This window comes from Ctenocephalides felis, unplaced genomic scaffold (assembly GCF_003426905.1).
Source record: "Ctenocephalides felis isolate EL2017-DRISC unplaced genomic scaffold, ASM342690v1 CF-g0.4_SCAFFOLD_01170, whole genome shotgun sequence".
NCBI lineage: Eukaryota > Metazoa > Arthropoda > Insecta > Siphonaptera > Pulicidae > Ctenocephalides > Ctenocephalides felis.
The window spans coordinates 2,463,581-2,487,145 of NW_020537324.1; the positions used below are offsets into that span (position 1 = coordinate 2,463,581).

Below are 23,565 nucleotides of genomic sequence, written 5' to 3' on the forward strand. Positions count from 1 at the left end.
TCCTAAATTTTTTTTAGTCTCCTTCCCCCAATAAAGATTTTTGTTATCAAGTAGATAAATTAATAGCAAAATTAGAATCATTAGATATAATTGAACTCCATGCCAAGAAGTACCAACGTGCCACATAATTATGAAAAAATATTAAAAAATTAATAATTTCTTCATTTTCTGAATTCCTACCACATTTTCCACCGTCGCGCTACGTTTAACAGGAACCAGGGTCCAGGTGATGTTGTCATCAGCCAAAGGTCTCACTCCAACACCAATTGCTACGAGATCCTGGTTAGGAACCCTGCTATGATAAAATAGATACAATTGCTGAATATGTTGAAATAGATACAATTTTAATATATCATTATAATATTTACTTTCTGTAACTCCAAGGTGGTGCTGGAGGTTTATTTGCTTGAGCTTGATACAAAGCTGGGAGAGATGTTGATAATTTAGGTCTGAAAAATGTGAAAAAAAATCGTTAGTAAAATTTTTAATTCATATTATAAAAAATAAACATATGCTGTGTTCATCATATTATAATATCATATGAATATGTGTACATAAGTATATTTACATTTTATCAAAGTGTAATTTAATAACTAACAATCATACACGCGAAGGAGGGATTGTAAAATATCATTAAATGCATTGGAGGGAAATGTTTTATTTTATTTTTTCACAGATAACAACTTTGTCTGACCTTGTGTGTGAATGACTCAACCTTTTCATTTGTTGTTGTATATATCATTTCAACAAGAATTATTTCGAAGGCCAAATGCGGGCACCCACACGCTACCTAATGAGACTTTAGAGAAAGATTAACGCCATCGGTAAGGGTTGCATATAGAAAAAAAACAGAAACTAATAAAATAATAGAGAAAAAGAAATTACCTAATAATGAACTATATGAATGTAAAAGATTATACCGAAAATTTTGTTTGTTAACAAAAACCAAGTTTGTTGTTAACAGAGGTTGTCCTGTCTCCTTGTGATGAGATTATGATCAGACATTTCCAAAAGTGACATGTTGGAGTAATGTCCCAATAGACTTTTTTCATTTAAAATCTTATTTATATTTTGAAGTGAAAACAGATATCAGTACTACTTGATAGCAGGTGCTACATAGAGCATAGAGCATAGAGACTTACTACTGGGTAATAAAAATTTAACCCGATAAATTACATATATCCTCTGAAAAACAGAGATTTTAATTTAATAAAAAAATAGAACAATAAAGAAGCATTATAATATAAATTGAAATAAAAAAGTTGGGTTTACGATGGATTTACGTTTCAACCCTTCCTTTACCATCGTTTGCGATTCCCATACATCAACTGTAGTGATTCATTCTTTCGTGAAATTTATCGATTTGGTGTAAGTGGAAAATATTTACAAATAAAATACCATAAAAATAGGTTCTTAACCTCGTGTGTCAATTGGACTACGCATTGATATTTAGACTTTCATGTATACGTTGCGTGATCATTAATTATGCAGTAACTTTCAATTATAAATATAACATGTGCATGTGATCCATCATCACACCTTCAGCAATAAGTGAAATTGGAAATTATAGGTAAACAATGTAGTAAAATATGTGTAATTAGCAGACAAAAACGCATAAATAAATAGGTGAAATGTGTCGCCTATGTCTGGAAGATAATTAGATGCTAAATGTAGATGCACTTTGTAGTTGGTTTGAGTCTGGGAGATGATATCAAATGAAATGCATTTTTTGTTCTACGTGTTGATAGATTTTTTTAGTTACGAGTTACAAAAATAACATGATATAATTACATTTATATACCACATATATAAGTTCTAAATATATTAAAGATATATCAGAGATACAAATAAAAGTCAACAAGATTTAAAAATAATAGCAGGAATCGTGTATCTTATTTTTAGAATTATTCGATTTTTCATTATTTCTCATCACGATATAAGTACTTGGTTACTTTTCTCACCTTAGAGGAGGCTCAGTGCAGTATCTATCCTGGACAGTGCCTGCACTGGCTGGACCTGCTCCGGCCAAAAGCCAGTCTACGTCGGCGCCACTGGCTGTCGTAGCTCGTGCAGGTCCTAAGCGCAGGGCGTAGGCTATGCTCCCATCAGCCCCAATTCGAGGTAATTGTTTGCGAGATAATCTGCAAAAAAATGCTTTATTATAATTATTCACTACATGCAGCTGATTAATCAATTAATCTATTTAGTATAATGTCTTAATAAGAATGTACTTATAAATTCAGTAGAAATTAAATCTTTTACCAACCTGGTCTTAACGGCTTCGAATAAAACATCAGCATCCCTATGCCCTCGAATACTTTCCCTCACAGCCCTAAGTACTGTTTGTGATCCTGCTGCATGGCTGAGTGCCGCCAAAGTGTCCAGAGCAGCCTGTCGAACTCGTCTTCGATCTTCATTGGCAGCAAGAATCGCCACACGACGAGCCACTGCACCAGGCGAAGCCAATTCACGTGCAGGAAACGTCAGCAACGAGTATAACACTGTCTGGAGACGCCTCTCCCGAGTCTGGGGGAAATGATAGTAATACAAAATTATAATTAAACTAATCTAGTTCCACTCGTAATAAACCAAAGAACTTATAGTCTTATATAATTTAAGTGCTATACCCAGCAATATAAAGTAAAACATTCTTCTAAACTATTCCTGACGTAAGTCTCCCTATGACGTTAACGGTTCCCACATTTAATTAGCATAACATGTTAATAGTACTATGATTAAATTTCTCGATACATAGTGTAAAAATCGATATTTCTAAACTAGTTTGCAAAGGAAAATTGTACACTTTGAAACTGCAAGAGTATATATACATTATTTTATACAAAATATGAAAAGTTACCTTGGCACTTCGAACAGCAGTAAAATCTTCTCCTAAAAGAGCATCTATAACTTCTGCTACTGATAAACGACGCATGAGTAACGCCGCCGTAGCAGATGCACCACTTGCACCACCACGCCTTATAAATAAATAATTTATTTAGTATTTCTAATATTTTAAGTTTTATTTCCTTTTCCTACCTGCACAATCCGCTAGCAATTTGTGGCAATCTGTCTCTCAAGACATCTTTTGGCAGTTGTCCCAAAAGTTGTCGAAGCAATTGCCGTTGGCTGTCAGCGGCTCTTGGATGTCTTTCAACACTTAACAACCTGCGAAGCAGGGACGGAAGACGAGGAAGAATTCTTTGCAATTGTGTTGGCATACTCAAGGCACTGGCTAAGGCTTCACAACCACGCATTCGACGCCTCCAATCACTCTAAAATGGAAATAGAATTATATAAAAATTGATGTATTAAAGAAAACAGTACTTAGTCATAAAACATGGAACGGCGTTGAATAATTAATTAAAATAAAACATACAAAGTAAATAGCATGCACTATAAATATCATAAGTAATCATTTACAATGTTCGCCCTGCCCATAATCTAGATTATCAAACGAATTAACCTGATTAATATATTTGAGTATTGCTCTGAATTCTTTAAATAATATCCTTGACCGATTATGCCTCATATGTTTCTCCATTCTACTATTTATTTGCATACATCTTTATTATGGTACCTAAAATAAACTTGCAAATCTTTATGGCACGCATTAATTATTTTAGTACTTTGGGTAATTTGAATACTTTGCTGTTTATACATTTAAATAAGCGCTGGATACGACAGAAAAATTAATGGAGATATAAGAGTTTTATTAATGATGAATTTAATAAACTTATGCTAAGTTTGAAGATAAGGCAAAATTTGTACAATATATAATTAGAGTAGTCGACATTTTGAAAATAATTTAATTAAAATAATTATTAATGTATATGAAGAAATTCTTGGAGAGCAAGTGAAAAAAGTAGATATAAAGATTATACATCTTTCAACAGTCGACAGGATTCCCATTATTATTTTTTATGCATTCTAGCGCCTTATTGAAAAATTGTGCCGTAGAAGGCTCGTAGCCCGTAGCGCCTACGTAGCAAGTAGAAGTTGTTGCGGTGTTCATTAGCATAAATCGCGTGATAGGTACTGTATCGAGGTCAGCCAGGATCCGAGTCTGAATACAAAACGTACAATGTGGGTTTGGAGTTACATAGGAACTTTAATATCGCAGAAGGAGCCCCCCGACCCCTGGTAGGAGCACCCCTTTTCAACTTTCGCGCTTCTGAAATAATCATTACATTCCAATTTCTATGTTCAGAATTGCTATAGTGACTTCAGCAGGTCAAGAAGCCGCCGGTTTAATTCATTCATGGTGTGATGCTCGATTTGATTAGATAATTGAATTGAAAAATAAGATTTAAGTGTTATTAGAAGATATGAAGAAATCAAAACCTTAATAAAAAAATTTAAACATAATTTAGTTTTTTGTAAAGATAATATGAAAATAACAAATAAATTTCAAGTGGTCCACTTGAGGTGGGAGTGGGATCTTTTAAAATAATTAATAGAATTCTAATTAATCATATGCAATAAGTATAGAGTTAAAAATACAACGAGTACAAAAGTACAAATATGTATTAGATACATTTGATATATTTATAGAATAATCTTATAAAAAGTTTTTAATATGAATATAAATTATATTTTTGCATTCATATTTGGTGTATCTTTAAGTACTTATTTTTCATTTATAGTTCTATAAAATATTCATATGTAATAAATCTAAGAACTGGAGATATAAATATTTGATATTTGCATCACCAAATTTTGCTATATCATAATGATATCTATATTCGTATTACAAACTCCTTATAAAAAGAAAAACTCGCTAAATGTATATACCAAATAAATGATGCCTCTACTTTGAAACGTATGCAAATTTTCTCTTCTTACATGAGTCGACGTATTTGGGCTTTTGATTAATGAATAATGTTCCAGTAAGTACCTACCCAACATTGAGAACAATTATTTCGCAATATTGTTGGCTAACAGGCTAAAAAAATGACTTGCGTGCAACACGTATTAATTTCAGAGGAACAATTTAAAGACTTAATGCAATTGCATACAATTATATTAACAAGATGTAAATTTTTTCGTAATTCATTCGTGGATAAAAATGAAAAACATTCTGATAAGCTGTAATTTCTATCGACAGAAAGAATAGAATCATAGGTGGTGATGGATATAAAACAGAGGAGATGTAAAATAGAATTTATATAAAGTCCAACGTAGATAATTATTGCTTTTGTCTACATATATCAATGTACACAACTAATTTAAAATTTAAACTAGTCGATGCATTTCCTAAACCGGAACAACGAACGTTACAAAGATTATAAATAAATTATGAACGTCCAGAGTCGATTAATTATTTAGTTCTTTTGTAATTGGTATTGAAGACTGAATTTCTTGGATAAACTTCATTACTGAATTGAAAGGGTAAATAAAATTAGTAAATCTCACAACTAATGTCTCAAAAATGAATACTAAGAAGAATTATAAATTTGTGTTTGGAACATAACTTTTAATTATTTACAGCTATTTTTTTCCCATAGACGTTCCATTCAAGCTATAGTGTTTCAGTTAATTAATTTTCGGAATCAGAATCAATTTTATGCCCTCGTTAGTTGTTAGTTGTGTATACGTAGAAAATTACAAAGTCCATGATTGTTATTGAAACTTTTGATGTGTTATGTTTGAATTTCTGAGTCGAGGAAAGTTCTATGTCAGTCTTCAATGTAAATTGACTGGTTTCTAGTTCACAAAGGGTCCTTGAAATTTATGAATGGATACAAGTATAAATACTTCTATACCGAATATATAGAATCAGAAAATCGTTTATAGATAACAGAATTGTAGCAAGGATGCTTGATAAAGACAATTTTGGTAATGGGAGAAATTAGAAGGATGAACATGTTCCAAAATTATAATAATTTAATCACAACGTGTATTATACACACTGCCATGTATATTTTTCTAAATCTTGATTGTAGAACAATCTGTTAGTACGTTATTTGAATTCATAAAATTTTGATAAAAATCACAAAATCAAATACAAATATATTGTTAGTATTCAGAACGCATAATAATATTAAATTTACCAATGAATATATAAATAAAAATTATCTGAATATATTTTTTATAAATATATAAAAATATATATATATATGAATTCTAATTTTTATTTGAAACTAGCAAACCCGACGACGAACTCCGTTTCGCCACCAGATGGTTTCGTGAGAAAAATGAAGAAATTTTTTGTTTGTGTTATATTTGAAAAATAAAAAAATTGATTTTATTACAAAACAGTAATGAATTTATTTCGATTACAAAAATGAAGTGTTTTTCAGTTGAACTTCTCTAAGTAAATGAAAGTGAAACCGCAAATTATCCGTTTCATTGAAGTGCTCTTTGGTAAACCAAATTTTTTGTTTTTTGGTCTGACGTTAACACAAACAAAGCGGATGGTTTTCCAACTCGTGAACAGGCAACGTAAAACTGCCCTTGTGAATAACAATGATTTTCTAAATAATCTATTTGAAATTTATCCCACCAACACTAAGCGATTGGCCTTGCGACTTGTTAATTGTCATTGCGAACGCAAGGCGAACTGGAAGTTGCAATCGTTTGAAGTCAAACGGAAGACCAGTCGGAATCATTGGCATGTCACCAAATCGCCAGCAATTTTTTATTGAATGGTGAAATTCAGTGCGTGTACATCGTTATTCTTTGCGGCAAGAATTGCTCGTTGACTTAACCAAGCATAATTCTGATAATTCTCACTATCGTCATTTCTCAAATTTTTAATTAACGCACGATCAACCTTGCGGAGCCCGAGACTTTTCCAACGAATGCAAAATCGAAATCGGTTCGTGCGTTCTGGAGTCAGAAAGGAAAACCCGACTTATTTTTATGTATATAGACAACATAATGGATAATTTGATCTACCATTTGTCTTTTTAATAAATTAATAAATTTAAACATTTACGAACGCAGAATATGAAATCGTGAAGTGTGGTGCCCTGAATACTTTTATTAAATCTAATAACATAAAATCCTAAGTATTCTATAATAATTGTACGTCATGGATTGGACTTGTTTACAAAGTCAACAAAAAAAAATTAAAAAAAAACATTTACATCAGTTTTCTACTTTCAGTGCCAATGCTTCTCGAAGGACCAAAGCCTAAATTAGCCTCCGGAAACTTCAAAAGCTCGAGGCCTAAGAAAGCGATCGCTCATCACTTTCCTCGATTGGCGGCCAATTTTCGCTTAAGCCGTAAACCGCGAAAACTTGCGGTTTATTGCACGCACACCCGTGTAAACAGAACGGCAGCCGCCGGTGGGTATATGGCGCACTCTACATGTGAATATTGATTAGCATATGCCTTATAATATCTAGGTCAAAAGTTAACAATACTTCAGGGAAAACGTTCAGGAAAAAAGGAATTGCTGGAGCTGACGCGGCTGATGCGGTTGTGACTTGTGGCAACATTTTGATTGCAAAAGTTTATAAATAGAATTAGAGTCGATGATTTGTTCAGATAAACTTGAAGAAACGAATTCAACAGGATAAGATTGCAATAAGAAATCATGCATAAATTGAAAAATATTTTTAATTATAAAATAGATAAAAATAAGGTGCGGGTTATTTATTAATTAATCTGTTTATGATTTTAGTAGTGTGATTGAACCTCCAATTTTATAAAAAAATTCAAGAAGTCTACATGAAAAGATTAAAATATGAGTTACTGCACCAAATTAAAAAATAAATCATCAGCATTAGGTTAAAAAAAAAATAATTTGAATATAAATACTCCAACTAATATAAAGATTTAGTACAAAAATTTTAAAGGGATAACATTAAAATTAAATTAAGCTATTATTTTCTAAAAGCCAAATGGTAGATCAAAATCCCCTGTACCTTGTTGCAAATACAGATTAAAATTTATTCATTATAAATTAATAAAATAATAATTTTAAATTTATTTAATTTTTTAATTATTATTATATTCTGATAATATATGAATGAACAAATTGCTACTCTTGAACCTACTTATAATTTAATAATCCAACTAAGAGTTTGCATGTTTTTACTAATTTTATTTGTGGAAGAGTCTGACGAAGGTCAAGGTTTCTATTATTAAATAATTAACGAAGGAGAAGTATACCTTTCAAACTGTCGGAACTCTTCAATACCCTCGTTATATATTATTTATTTATATATAAAAAACGATATAGCATTAAAAAACACTTACAAAGTTCATACACTTTTGAAAAACAGGCTATCAAATAATGAAAATAATTTAAATATTAATCTTCGGTAAATGAATTGACTTAAATGTTAAAGTCAGAGTTGAAGAAATAGTTTCAGAAAAATTAGGTAATATGGTATTTTTATTATATGTAAATAATAAATATAATATATATATATATATATATATATATATATATATATATATGTATATATAAGTATTTTCCGATTATCAAGAAACCAAACCGCACACTTAAATATAAATCACAGCTATCATTTCAAATAATAAGGTAAACGGTTGAAGAAATATCAAGGTAATTTATTCTACGATAAGCATATGACTTTATTATTAAGGTTACTGATCGTTTGGATATTCTAGAAAATCATCATCATTTGGTAATTGATTGAATAATAATAAAATATCATTATTCGTACGAAAGGATCAGTTAAAATATAGCGTACATAATATTAAAAGTATTACAATAGATTGTATCGGATTTAGTAATAAAATTGAAAAGAAAATCGTTTTTAATATAAATTTAATATATAGAATCAGAATAGAAAGAACAAAGAATTTATTTGGGTATGTTGTTAATTTTTAATGAACAAATCCTTTATTTACAAATTTACAAATATCGAGTAGTTCTTTCCCTAAGGTAAAACGACACTTTTACCTAGTTTATTCACTTTTTCAATGGGTATTTTCAGGAAAACTATGAAGTGTTCATTTTCAACTGATCAATGATCAACTTTAGTCTTAAAATCTTGAGATAAAATAAAAAATATGATTTTCGTTGGTAACCTGTCAGAACTAATATAATAACTGTGTAATCGAGCTAATTTATAGAATGTCTGTTTCGACCATTCTATCTAAATTGCTAAATATTAATTCCTATTCATTAGTCGATTATTTAGTTTCGTAAATTTTAAGAAACTTGCTTTAGGAAAAAATGCAATTTGCACTTAGTTTGTTTCCTTAAATGATCTCCATCCTCAATTCCTAACCATTACACGCTCCAGTTTCTCTCAAAATGCCAATGTCAAGCATCTCCCGGCAACAGCCGTTTTCACGAATCCGCGAAAATGTTTTGACGCGACCTCAATTGCGAGAAAATTGTGACGGAAAACAGTGAAGGAACGCTTTTCTTTCTTCATTTCGATTCTTTTTAATATGAGTCACGAAAATGTATAAAAATCGCAGTCAATCGTCGGCGCGTGTCGGCTTATCGCCACTCGAAATCTTTCGCCCTCCTCCGCCTGGCGATGCAGCGGGTGGAAGGAATGCCGGTACGATATCAGACGGTTATGGTTATGGTCAGGGGTAGGGTAACAGTAAATACGGTAAATAGTTCCGTAACAGTTATGTTTGTTTAATGTTCAAGATATAGTTATTTTACATGATACTGTAATTTTGTAAATATAATTTTTCTAACGAGAGCACGCGGTTTGGGTGTTTCTAGGTCAGATTTTTTATGGCGCCTACGGTCACAGCACACCATTTTTATGGACATATAAATTTAATATATATACACTGTATATTATGCAGGGTGTCCAGGAACCCAATGTCAAGCCGAAACGGGGTGACAAGATTGATTGAAACCATAAAAAAAAATTAAAAAAAAAAAAATCACATAAATAAAATGTTTGGAAATTATGGGCATTTAAGAAAAACCTATGGCTTTGTTGGAATTGTAACCATTATTTGGTCATTGTAATGACTTTTTATTATATCTGATAATTTAAACTTTGAAACAGTAACTTTAAATAATATTTCTTGAACCGCAGTCAATAATAATGACACAATTGCCTCCATTTTTTTAGAATTCAAACTATTCGTTAAACAATAAAATTAATAAATTTAAAACTTGAATCATTTTCAGAAAAATACTCAATTTTTTTTAAAAAATAGATAAGCCTTACTGAAATCCAAGTTTTTAAAGCACACCATTTTTATCGACATATAAATTTAAAATATATATATATTTGGTGCTAGTTTTGATAGCCATCAAAAAGTAAAAACAAAGACCTACGCTTTTTAACACTGGAAAATGGTAGAACGTAAAGAAATGAAAACAAATTCTTAAACATTTTTTTATAAACAATGATCGTTGGCTTAGTATTAAATTTTGTCGATTTTCGAGAGTCAAATACAAAATAGATAAATTCAATTTAAAAATTGGAAAATTCTTGACTTAATCGGGATTCTTTCTAAAAACAACAAAAATTATTGCTGTTATCAATATTTACACATATAATGTCTAGTCTTTTATCCATATAAAAACTTATTTACTTAGTCTTTTTTTCGTTTATAATTAGGTTTTTCCCGACCCCTGTATAAAGTTATGAAAATTTCTCTGCTATTCTAATTGTAAACTAAACGTAATAACATGTAATATGTAACATAAATGTATGTTAAAATGAGTTCGGACTAGAAAAGAAACTGTGCACAGGTACCTACTATAGAAATATTTCTCATTATGCAAATTAAAACTGACCTATGGGGTAAGAGACTTGACGTCGATATAATAATTTGCATGCTTCAAATAAAAATGGTAATTTAGATATTTGGGTAAAAATATAACAAATTGATTAATTTATATGAAATGGTATATCTTCAACATTGATTATATAAATTAATTATATTGAGGAACCATTTTATCAATCAAGTGGAAATTGATCTGGAATATTTATATTTTTTTATATATAATATACAATTAAACGTTTTGGAATACGTCCATTTTATATATATGTATATATATATATATATATATATAATTAAAAAAAATCTACTCACCCTATTATTAAGATCTGCTATAACCATTGGATCAACTAAACCGAGATCTTCCCAATCACAATCTGATTTGTAACGATCACTTCCAGAACTTGATCCTGTTCCTGTATCAGGTTCATCTGTAGGGGCAACGTGGACAAATAATTCTTCTTCGACATCATCTGTAAATGAAACAAAAAATAATTAATTAATATAATAATAATTAATTGATATAATTTTTTTTTATTAAAGTTCTATTGGCCAACGGAAAGATATTAAAAAAATCAACGGTGGATCTTATTATTATAATATTAACATAATAAGTTTTACTTTAGACATTTATATAACTCTATTACTATTTACCGTTATCGAAGACGTCCTGATCATTTTCCTCGTCGTCCTGATTACCACCATGTGTTCCATTATGTTTAATATGATCCTTTCTGGGGGATGTTACAGGACTTCTTTGCAGGTTGTGCAAAACTTCGACTTCATGATGACCTGACATTGGAATATTTATTGGAGGTGGTCTGCGATCTTCTTCAGGTTTTCTTCGAGCAGTGTCAGAGTATCTTCCTGCATTTCTTGTAGGCAGAGGAATATGACTTCTGAAAATTATGATCGAAAATAATATGAGTTATTATTAAGTGAAACATCCTTGTGAATATGATTCGTAGCAAATATATCATTTTTTTAACACACACCGTGAATGAGCTGAATTCCTCACTGGTTTATCTTCCCTTCCCGCACTGGTCACATTATTTCTTCCCTTAATTTCGTTATCAGAAACCGTTTCCACAACTTGTACATCATCATCTGCATTTTGCTTTCGATTATGGTAACTATCATCCTGATCCGAGCTTTGCAGGGCGTCACTGTCTGGTGTCCGCATTTTGACGACTTCTCCGCCAAAACGGACTCGTCTTGGTGTACGACGAGAAGGTTCCGTATCATCAGGTGGAGAACCAGGAGGTATCACAGTCGATTTGTAATAAGTTCTATCAGGTTGGCGATCCACAGAACCGTCTTCGTCGCTGTCCGTGAACACTCTCATAACACCTTTACTGCCTGCTAATTTTAAAAGTTATTTATAGTTACAATTTGGAGTAAATTATTCAAAATTACGCACCATTCACAACTTGAACAGTACTTGAAATAAATGTGCCAATTGTAATCAATAATTTCGAAGAAACGAAAATAATATATGTTTATTTGCAATGAAAGAATTTAAGATTATTAGTATGCCAGAAATAAATCCATAATAATTTCTTTGTGAATTTGAACACTCAAGACAGAAATATTAAGCTATTATTAAATTTATAGATAAAAAAAACTTACTGTCAGAATCTTCGCGCTCGGAGTCTTCATCCACCGATGGTTTGCTTGCTACTTTTGCTTCAATATCATTATCATTGCCATTTTGTTCAATCTTCAACAATTTTTCCTCACTTTTATCCAAATCACCACATACTTCCGAATTTTCATTTTTCACAGCCTCGTCATCTTGTTCATGTATCGTCATAGTGACTGAAGTATCATCATCCAGCATTATTTCTGTTTCCATAATAACCCTTCCAATTGGTAAACCAGTTTCTGGATCAATTTGAATATTTTCTTCTTCTTCAATTTTCATTGGTTCTGTTAGATTACCCTGCATATTATTTTTAACTTCGATCATTTCTTCGTCAATTTTCACCGGTGTGACTGATCTGCAAATGCTCTTCTGAGCTGAATGCTCAATTATAGGAGTCTCCGACCGTATATTGTTATTGATATTGGTCTGTTTAGGAGAATGATGGTACGAAGAATGTTTGTCGACTAATGCAGACGGTATATTTATCATACTAGAGTTGTTATTGTTATTCATATTATTAGATGCTATTCCATATACCTAATGAATGAATGACAATATATAAACATGCATATCTCAAAAATTCATCCAACTAATAATATACACATACCTGACATAATAAATCAAAATCTCTTCTACTATCACTTCTGCAAGATGAGAGATGTCTCTGGAATTTCCTGTCGCCTAATTCATCTCGTAATTTTGCCAAAACTCGTAAAGCAATCTCTTGTTGACCAGCAGCTCCTAATTTAGCATCTAAGGCGGATATGGCTTGATTCACAACCGCTTCGTCCACTGATGGATTTTCGGAATTTAAATGAGGATGAACTAGGGCTGGTAATGCCAGCATCAGGCCCAAGGAGGAATCGTCCAATTCTAAGTTGTTTTTGCCTGAGAAAATATAAAAATATCGATAGGTATTAAAATAATAAGGCTAATTGTAAAATTTGGAATACATAATCTTTGGCAAATATTTTGAGTATTAATATTTCGTGCAAACCTTCAATGCTACTATTATCATCCTCGCTATTTGTGGACATTCCAGACATCAGACTATCATTATGATTATACTTTAATTTCCTGGCAAACTTAAAGTCTCTTTTGGCATCTGAATCAAGAATTCTACGAAAAGCACCAGCAGGATCTGGACTATGATGTAGATGAGCTGATAATGCATCCAGTGCACCTCTGCATAAAAATTACAGGTACATTAGATAATTTGGATATTAATTATAATTATTTAACAGTATTTATTAGTTTTGATTTACCTTCGAACAGCAGGAGCCGCGTGGCCGAGATTTGCAACCAGATAGGGAACGATTCGGGGAAACGTTCTTATCAGAATCTGCACCAAGGGCTGGAATCAAGTCGACAACTACCCGCAATGCATGTTGACGAACCTGGAAATATAGATATTAAACAATTAAGGAAAATGATTAATATAAACAAAAATTTATTGGTAAAATTTAAGGTGACTATACGTATCGGATTGGTAGAGACAGCCCCGATTTTCTAGCTGGGTTCAAATTTTTGTCTAGGATTCACGAATTTTAGTAAAGTAGAAGTTGAAATTGAGTTTATTGCTATTATTTGTTAGTAAAATTACAACAGCCCATCAAATGATATGTACGACTATTATCAGGAATTATAACATTCAAAATGAATTTAATAACTAAACTATTCAAACAACAATATAACATTATAATATTTAGAAATATTTAGTTGAGTTAATTTCTATTTATATTGACAACTTGGTCAAAAAATTAAAAAATACTTGTTTAATTTTGTAATATGATTCGGAATATTAGATTGATATATTGAATGTAAGTGCCTTTCGATTCTATTAACAATCTATTAATATAACCTATTTTTTATACATATAATATTATTTTCTTACCTGCCATTCCGGGTCGCGCAGCCTCTCAATCAGCTCCGAAAATATCTCCCAAGGGTCCAAATTCGGTGGCAGTTTACCGAATCTAACAACGTGCTCCCAAAGTGGCGTCAATTGCAGCACGCTGGTGGTGGCTGCAGCCCTGGCCGAGCCCAATGCCGAGGGCGTCCTGGTCACTGCCCTGTTCCGCTGGGACGACATTTCGGTATCCGTCTCTTCGCCGGGTTTTCGACCGAAAACGCGCCGGAAAAACATTATCGGAGGTGCCGCTGAATTGGGGACAGTGCCCTACAACCCAGGCTGGTAATAGTCAATTTGAATAGAGGGAATTGAATTAACAACATATTTTATCTCTTTTTAAAGCGAACCTATCGGACAAATTTAATTTAATTTTATATATTTAAGGAAAATAATTTAGGAAGCCATAATTATTTTTTGCCAGCACATTGACGCCACCAATTGACATTTTATTTTCACTCACACGTTGATCTATTATATTGTTTATTGCAATTAAAAAAAAAGTTAGGTTCTGAAAAGTATTGATTCGTATTATATTTAAATGTACAAAATAAACATAAAATATCCTCTGTAATATTGGTGAAATTGTTTAAATATATTTAATATTAATATTTTATAATAATTATTATTGTTATTGTAATTATTTTCTTATAGTTATTTTATTATAGTTTTTACCTATTGTATTTTTGTTGTTATAAGTATTATAAATTACTATAGGCATAATATAGGTATTGAAAAATGTCGTTTTGTATTATATTTAAGTTTAATAATTTAATACAAATTTAACAATTAAACGTATTGGAAAAATCTTTTTGAATTGTATATTTAAAGTTATACATGGAAATAATTTAGAAAACTGTAATTATTTTGTAGCCGGTACCTATACTTCAAAAATTTTATTCTTTAAATTTATTTATAATTTTTTTGTTATAATTCTCAATTCTTATAACACTCAAGTATGATAAAATTATAGGCATGATAAATATTACACTGAAAAATATTTATTAGTAAGTTTGATATTTAAATTGTATCAAATTAAAATATAAAATCACCTTGTTGATATTAATACATGTATTTAATGGAAATAATTTAAAAAACTAATTTTTTTTATTACCTAAATTTAATAAATTCTATATTTTTACGGTGCAATTTATGTTTCAATTTTATAAAAAGTATGGTAAAACTTCAGATATAATTAATTACACTAAATTATTATTTAATTTTATATAAAATCACTTTTAACAATTGAACATATTGAGAAAATTCATAAATATTTAATATCAGGCATGTAATTTTTTTTACCGGCATCCTAATTTTATTTTCACACACATGTTGCTATTTATATTAAAATTATACATTTATAGTATATTATATTAAAATTTTACATTTAAGAATTATGAAACTTTAGATATGATAAATTTAAATAAAAATATTAGTGGGTATTATATTTCAATTTAATAATTAAACATGAAATCATCTTCTTCATCACAATTAAAATAACAATTTAATTATTTTATTAAAATTTTACTAATTTATAATATTTTTAATGAAATCAAAATTGTTCACACAAACAATTTACTCTGTGATATAAAGATATCCTGCACTGATTTTTTAAAACTCGATACCTACAAATTTGCATATAGACTTCACAAACACTTTCGATTCAAACACACTAAAACTTAAGAACTTTAACTCACTTTCACGAAAAGCTCTGTCGTAAACGATTTCCACGTATTGTACGTTATCGAAAAATTATAAAATCATGTTTTTGATTGGATTGTTAAGTTTTTTTACCCAAAAACTTGAAAATGTGTTACCGTACATCGCACTTGTTAGCGGCAACCGAATCGCACGCCGAATGAAGTCAGCAGTCGGAAGAATCGACCACCTTATTTCTAGGCATGAACCTGGCGTTGTAAAATCTCGAACTTATTGCGCAAACTCAGAAACAACGTGTTATTGTTCAAATAACCTTAGTTACTAGACACATTTTTAAATATACAAAATACAGTAAAATCTCGTCAAAACAATTTCAGAGAGACCGGACCAAAAAATCACAATATTGTAAGGCCAAGCATAATCGTCTTAACAAGGTTCTACTGTAACAGCAAAACATCTTATCAGCTTTCCGAAGATGAAGTTTGTTATCATCAAAAAAAATTTAATTTTTTTTTTGCGCGACATCAGTCGGGCCGCTTCTTTATAATTATCAGATAAGTATAATCATTTTCGTCAACGTTTTTCCAAAAATCTTGAACCGATTTGAAAAGATATGTTTCAAAGTACAGGAACCGGCGCGGAGTGGCGTATTATGCGGAAAATTATACCAAGAATAATCGTCTTAACGGGATTCTGCCACAACATATATGTACGGTAACACCATTTTCAATTTTTTGTGTAAAATAACACTTAACAATTAAATCAAAAACATGATTTTATAATTCTTTGATATTTAGCAAAACATCTTATTATCTTCCCAAAGGAGACGTTTTATGCTTTACCAAAAAATCGACTTTCTAATTTTATGTTTTCTCGACGTTCCGAGTCATTCTCAATCGTTTGAGACCAAAGTTGGAAAAATTGTTGATTTGTTTTGCGGGACGATCGGTCGAGCCGTTTCTTTAGAATTATCTGATATATATATATATATATATATATATATATATATATATATATATATCAGATAATTCTCTCTCTATATATATATATATATAGAGTACAAATATTTTCATCAACGTTTTCTCAAAAAATCCTGAACCGATTTCGAAAATTCAAAAACTGTTTTTAAGATACCAGTTCGAAATCGTATTGACTAGTTTTTAGCAAAGATCGGCCGGGCCGTTTCTTCATAATAAATTGTTAAAAATTTTCTGACAATTTTGATGAAACCTGGAATAATCTTTAATAAAATATTAAAGGTCTACAAAAAGTCGTATGCAATTATAAAAATTCATTAAAATTTACAATTATAATTACCAATAGTAAAAGTTTTGTAAATTTACCTTATTTTCTTCATTTTATCTATTAGTAGTTTCTGACTAGTATATAGTAGCCAAAACAAGTTTGAAATATTTTAAAATTTGAAATACTTCATATCAGAAATCATTAACAATGTGCTGCAAAAATGAAAGAAACTGATTTAGCATATATTAAATATATTTATATTAGTGAAATACAAATGCATAATATTTATTTATATAAAATATGAATATATTCTATTTTGAATAATAATATTCTATTATAGAAAACATATTCATAATAAAATGCATATATATTCATGCCTGTAAAGCCGATTATATAAGTTATTCATTTTGAAGTAACAATACATATGAATAAACAATTTTTTGCACAAAAAATTGTCTAGTCTACATTTTATTAACATAATTTTATTATGTGCATCACATTATCAAACTTATTTAAAGTTTCGTTATTATTTATAATATTCAATATTTTCATGGTTATTTCTATATAATATCAAGTATAAAAGGATAATTTTATGTTAATGAGTAAAATGAAAGTAGAATTCATTATATATGTGATGTATATAATACAAAATAATTTTTTTCAAACACATTCTTCATCATCACATAACAATTTTTCTTCTGATTCTTTATCAATATCAGAACTTGGTTTTAAGTTTACCACAGGATTCTGCGAATACAAGAATACTGCAAAAGAAACTGTAGCAATTGAAATGATTGTATTTAAATATATTGGAATTCCAAACAATATATAAGAAATTATTGCTGTAAACACTAACTCTAAAGCACTTGCAAAAGTTTTCAGAATAGAATTCAGATAGTTCAAGAAGAAACTTGTTACAATTCCAATTGCAGCATTGTTGATTATAATAATAATCACTTTAAACGACAATACATTGAAAAAAGTTGATGGATTAAGTACATTAGAAAAGTCACCCGAAAGTAATAGTACGACTACATTGCACATTATAGAATCTAAATACATATATACATTTTGTATAAATATATTAACGTTACAGCCTTTTCCTTTGAGAATATACTCATTATAAACACCAGCGAAACAGGAACAAAACGTCTGCACTAGAATTAATATGGCACTTACACTAAAATCAAAACCGCTGGTGTTTTTTCCATGAAAAGTTTGAGTATCTTTATCACTGTCAAATGATATTTGTTTTATTAAACAACCCACTGTTAAAAGTGCGAGTGATAACCATTGCCAGCGGGACAAATATTTTTTAAAAATCACCTAAAATAACAAAAGTCACATTAAATATTGACAGGATACAGTAAAAATCAATTACCTTATTACCTGAAACGATATTCCAGTTATAACTACTCTTAGTTGTAGTAAAAGATAATAAGTTGTTGGATCAAATGTGGAAAGATTTAGAAAGGCAAGATTATTATAAAAACAATATAATAAAGCAGGCACCAAATACAGTTTTAATACTGATACATCTTTTCTTATACCCGTGCATAACTCTTGTATAGTATGGCTATAAAATGATTATCAATCATAAAAATACAGATATAAAACTTAGTAATGGTTTTATACATACTCTTTGCAATAAAGTCCACACGAAACGAATAATTTAACTGCTTCTGTGATTGATACTACTAAAATGGTGTTGTATTTATAATGATTATCTTCTCCTTGTGAATAAGTTACAAGTACTCCTTTAAAAAGTCTCAGATATAACTAAAAAGTTAAATAAAAGATTCTTATGAAATCAAAATTCAAATCTTACCCTGACTGATAAATAATAATATATATGATATAAATATTATTATTGATAGTTTAGAAGGAAACAAATCCTTGAATTGTATACGTGTATACAAATTCATTTCGGGAATGTTCTGAAATGCTTATGTCTCGTTATCTAGGAGCATGTTTGATAATATTTTTGAATTTAGGTTATGAGCACATAAGTTATGAGATTACGGATTTCTGAACATGTTTAAAAAATCACTTTTACTAATCACGCCATGTTTAAAAATTGTATTGTTATCGAACAAATATTCAAAAAATTCAGTAAATCATTCACTTATTTGTAAAACTGTCACAACGACTAAACAACAAAGATATACAATCCGCACTCTTATTTATTCTTCCAGTTCAGAATCTTGTTAGATGATAATTTATCAAATTTATTTTAAGAGATAACAGGACTATAGTGTCAAATTATTATATGATGCAATATCACGCCATATTTGTTTTTGTTGATACGGAACAAACCCGGACAATGTGCTAATTTGACAAGCAATAAAACACCTAGAATGATTCGCAATTCTACCACCCAAATTTTTTGAATTGATTCGAAGTTCACAGTGAACTAAATATAGTGGGAATCATAGATAAACAAGTATTTTTACAAACATTGTAGTAATTTTACACCCATTGTAGTATTTTTACAAACATTGTAGTAATTTTACATCCATTGTAGTATTTTTACAAACATTGTAGTAATTTTACACCCATTGTAGTATTGTTTACAAACATTGTAGTAATTTTACACCCATTGTAGTATTTTTACAAACATTGTAGTATTTTTACACCCATTGTAGTATTGTTTACAAACATTGTAGTAAGTTTACACCCATTGTAGTATTGTTTATACCTATTGTAGTAATTTTACACCCATTGTAGTATTTTTACAAACATTGTAGTAATTTTACACCCATTGTAGTATTGTTTACAAACATTGTAGTAATTTTACACCCATTGTAGTATTTTTACAAACATTGTAGTAATTTTACACCCATTGTAGTATTTTTACAAACATTGTAGTAATTTTACACCCATTGTAGTATTTTTACAAATGTTGTAGTATTTTTACGCCCATTGTAGTATTGTTTACAAACATTGTAGTAATTTTACACCCATTGTAGTATTTTTACAAACATTGTAGTAATTTTACACCCATTGTAGTATTGTTTACAAACATTGTAGTAATTTTACACCCATTGTAGTATTTTTACAAACATTGTAGTAATTTTACACCCATTGTAGTATTTTTACAAATGTTGTAGTATTTTTACGCCCATTGTAGTATTGTTTACAAACATTGTAGTAATTTTACACCCATTGTAGTATTGTTTACAAACATTGTAGTAATTTTACACCCATTGTAGTATTTTTACAAATGTTGTAGTATTTTTACGCCCATTGTAGTATTTTTACAAACATTGTAGTAATTTTACACCCATTGTAGTATTTTTACAAACATTGTAGTAATTTTACATCCATTGTAGTATTTTTACAAACATTGTAGTAATTTTACACCCATTGTAGTATTTTTACAAATGTTGTAGTATTTTTACGCCAATATAGTATTGTTTACAAACATTGTAGTAATTTTACACCCATTGTAGTATTTTTACAATGTTGTAGTATTTTTACGCCCATTGTAGTATTGTTTACAAACATTGTAGTAATTTTACATCCATTGTAGTGTTTTTACAAACATTGTAGTAATTTTACACCCATTGTAGTATTTTTACAAATGTTGTAGTATTTTTACGCCCATTGTTGTATTGTTTACAAACATTGTAGTAATTTTACACCCATTGTAGTATTTTTACAAACATTGTAGTAATTTTACATCCATTGTAGTATTTTTACAAACATTGTAGTAATTTTACACCCATTGTAGTATTTTTACAAATGTTGTAGTATTTTTACGCCAATATAGTATTGTTTACAAACATTGTAGTAATTTTACACCCATTGTAGTATTTTTACAAATGTTGTAGTACTTTTACGCCCATTGTAGTATTTTTACAAACATTGTAGTAATTTTACACCCATTGTAGTATTTTTACAAACATTGTAGTAATTTTACAATGTCGTGGGAATCATATGGGAATCTTATTGGACTTTCCAAGTGAACAAACTCTACTAGGTGAAAGTGGTATTTTGCCTTAAGGCAAAAAATTAAGAAGCTGGTCAGGCTGAACAGCCAAATGATATCTTCAGAACGGTTTTTGAAATTTCAAAATCCAATCAGCATTTTTGTCGAAAACGTTGACGAAAAATTTTGCACTGTTTTAGATTTTTCAAAGAAACGGCTAGACCTAAGTCTAAAGCGTCGACGAAAGATCATATTTTTGCTCCAACTTCTTCCAATTTTCAATTCAGAGACTTCAATCACCAAAAAAACTTGATGCTGCAACCCTTGCTATATTACATATATTTAATTCAATCATTATTATAATTAAATAATGTATGGAATAAAAGCAAAGGATTGCAATTATATTAGATTGAATTTATTTATATATCCATTATGTAACAAATTTTAACATTCGTCAAAATAAAATTTCAGCATAAAAAAATGTATTTACAATTTTCAAATGTATGTGAATATAACACTTTTATATACACATGCACATTTATACAACATATATATATATATATATATATATATATATATATATATATATATATATATATATATGTTTCATTTACTATTTATCTTTCTATCATGCCATGAATACTACAAAAAATATAAAAAAGAATATCAGTACACCAAATATTTTTATCATCAACCACCTGTTATTTGTGACGCTTTTAAAATATTTTAGTATCTCAGTGTGAGCTGCTTCTATATTGAGTTCAGCATCTTGGACATTGTGATCAATTCTCTCAACCATTTCTTCTTGCTCTTTCACCATATGAGCCAATTGCTGGAATATCCCTCCGAGCTCTACAATTGTGCTTTCTATATTTTGCATTGTTTCTGCTCGATTTTGCAGATAATTATCTGTTTCATCTTGCATCAGCATTTGTTGTGTCTGAGAATTAACTGGCAGCAAAGGTTGTGATGAACTGCCCTCCAGATCTATATTTACTTGCTCATTTGCTAAGAGTAAACTACCTATAATTTTTATTATAAAAGTCAACTATTTCTTGTAAATGTTTATTTTTGTAGGACAAATAATTACCTTGATGCGCTCTGTTGACATTTGGTGGAATAGCTGTATTAACACTTCTTTGACTGAACTGTTCCCTTCGGTTTTTCTGTTGTTTCAAATTTTCTGTTCGCACTTCAAGTATTTGTTTAAAGTTGTTACTCATTGTAGCCAATTTTGACTGTAGCGCCAACACTACACTTGAAGAATGTGAATTTAAATGTTTTCCAGATGAATTGTTTCTCTAGAAGGAATTATCATTATTATTAACTTGTAATATTAAATATTATTATTAATTGTCTATTCTTCATTTGTTATTAACAAACCTGTGATTTTGAAACATCTTGTAATTTAGCAATTTGTTGATTTAAGGAGCTTAAATCACCTTTAATTATATATGTTAATTCTTGAATTTCTGACCCACGATCATCAAATAAAGATTTTCTTTTAGCTAACATGGTCATCTTTTCCAATTTAGCATATGTGCTTGCAATATTTCTCCCAACATGTCTAGCTAAGGCCATAAATTCTGAATAACTCTGGATAACTTTAGCTTTTCGAGCATCCCTGAATCCTACAGCCCTCGATATATTTCTATTTTGCAAAGACTGAATTGCTTTAACAAACTCGTTGGTTCGATCTCTGGAAGTCATGATTACTTCTGTTTCTGGATTAGTAAGTTTCACAGCTGAATTAGAATTATCGTAGGAACTGCTCTCATTAGCAATAAAAGAGTTTGAGAAGCTGTGGAATCCTTGACTTAAATTCTGTCCATTGTGATTATTCTCAATCAATATTGAAGACTGCTGAGGCTCAAAGCCCGCAAATCGACGTCTTGCTGGCATTGCATTATTCAAATTTACTGATAAATAAGCGAAATATGGATTAGTGAAAACGCAATGTGAATTGTGAACTCTGTATTTATCTCTATGAACAATTAATGCACCAAAATACAATAAGCAGCATTATCTGTAATCACTATCAGCAATGTCCAAAAAATATTTAAAATTAGAAAAATATTACTTAGTAAGATTTAATGCTAAAATATCGAATGACGTGTAATAAAGCAAAGAATGTGACAGCAAGCAATGAAAGAACAGAACTGTCACTAACGCAAACTGTCAAACCAACTTGGAACATGCTGAAGTTAGATCAGAAACGTTTTTGAATTTGATAAAGAACGAATAACGATCGGGAATAAAGCGGGAAAATCAAAATTGTTGATTCCGGCATGGTGCAAAGGTGAAGATACTTTATTATTATTAACTATACGCACATTTTCTTCACATTATATATATAAATATTGAGTACTGAGTGAATCTTTGTTATGCATTTAAAACAAATCCAAATTGCACAAATAATTGTTTTTTTCTGTCTTTCAAACTTATTTTTCAATTTTTCAATCAATATTTTTAATTGTTAAACATCCTCTTAGCCT

At 29.8% G+C, this 23,565-nt stretch overlaps 2 protein-coding genes across 2 annotated transcripts; both read right to left on the reverse strand.

Moving 5' to 3' along the window:
* Positions 1-17,799: 17,799 nt before the first annotated feature.
* On the reverse strand, positions 17,800-19,469 carry LOC113365950 (UDP-galactose transporter senju). The gene is made up of 4 exons (XM_026607495.1): positions 18,968-19,469; positions 18,779-18,896; positions 18,529-18,715; positions 17,800-18,465 (listed from the first exon to the last, which is right to left on the reverse strand). The coding sequence occupies exons 1-4, from the start codon at positions 19,062-19,064 to the stop codon at positions 17,800-17,802; spliced, it is 1,068 nt and encodes a 355-aa protein (XP_026463280.1). The 5' UTR covers positions 19,065-19,469.
* A 2,217-nt stretch (positions 19,470-21,686) lies between these two features.
* On the reverse strand, positions 21,687-23,195 carry LOC113366393 (syntaxin-5-like). The gene is made up of 3 exons (XM_026607993.1): positions 22,454-23,195; positions 22,161-22,371; positions 21,687-22,093 (listed from the first exon to the last, which is right to left on the reverse strand). Exons 1-3 carry the CDS (start codon positions 22,970-22,972, stop codon positions 21,699-21,701), a joined length of 1,125 nt encoding a protein of 374 aa, XP_026463778.1. The 5' UTR covers positions 22,973-23,195; the 3' UTR covers positions 21,687-21,698.
* Positions 23,196-23,565: the final 370 nt, after the last annotated feature.

Excerpts from the sequence above, each read along its gene's own strand:
- LOC113366393 (XM_026607993.1), bottom strand. The coding sequence starts at position 22,972 with ATGCCAGCAAGACGTCGATTTGCGGGCTTTGAGCCTCAGCAGTCTTCA. Across the intron at positions 22,372-22,453 it reads AAGATGTTTCAAAATCACAG|AGAAACAATTCATCTGGAAA; the intron begins GTTTGTTAATAA and ends AATTCCTTCTAG. Across the intron at positions 22,094-22,160 it reads TGTCAACAGAGCGCATCAAG|GTAGTTTACTCTTAGCAAAT; the intron begins GTAATTATTTGT and ends TAAAAATTATAG.
- LOC113365950 (XM_026607495.1), bottom strand. The coding sequence starts at position 19,064 with ATGAATTTGTATACACGTATACAATTCAAGGATTTGTTTCCTTCTAAA. Across the intron at positions 18,716-18,778 it reads TGTGGACTTTATTGCAAAGA|CCATACTATACAAGAGTTAT; the intron begins GTATGTATAAAA and ends ATCATTTTATAG. Across the intron at positions 18,466-18,528 it reads TAACTGGAATATCGTTTCAG|GTGATTTTTAAAAAATATTT; the intron begins GTAATAAGGTAA and ends TTGTTATTTTAG.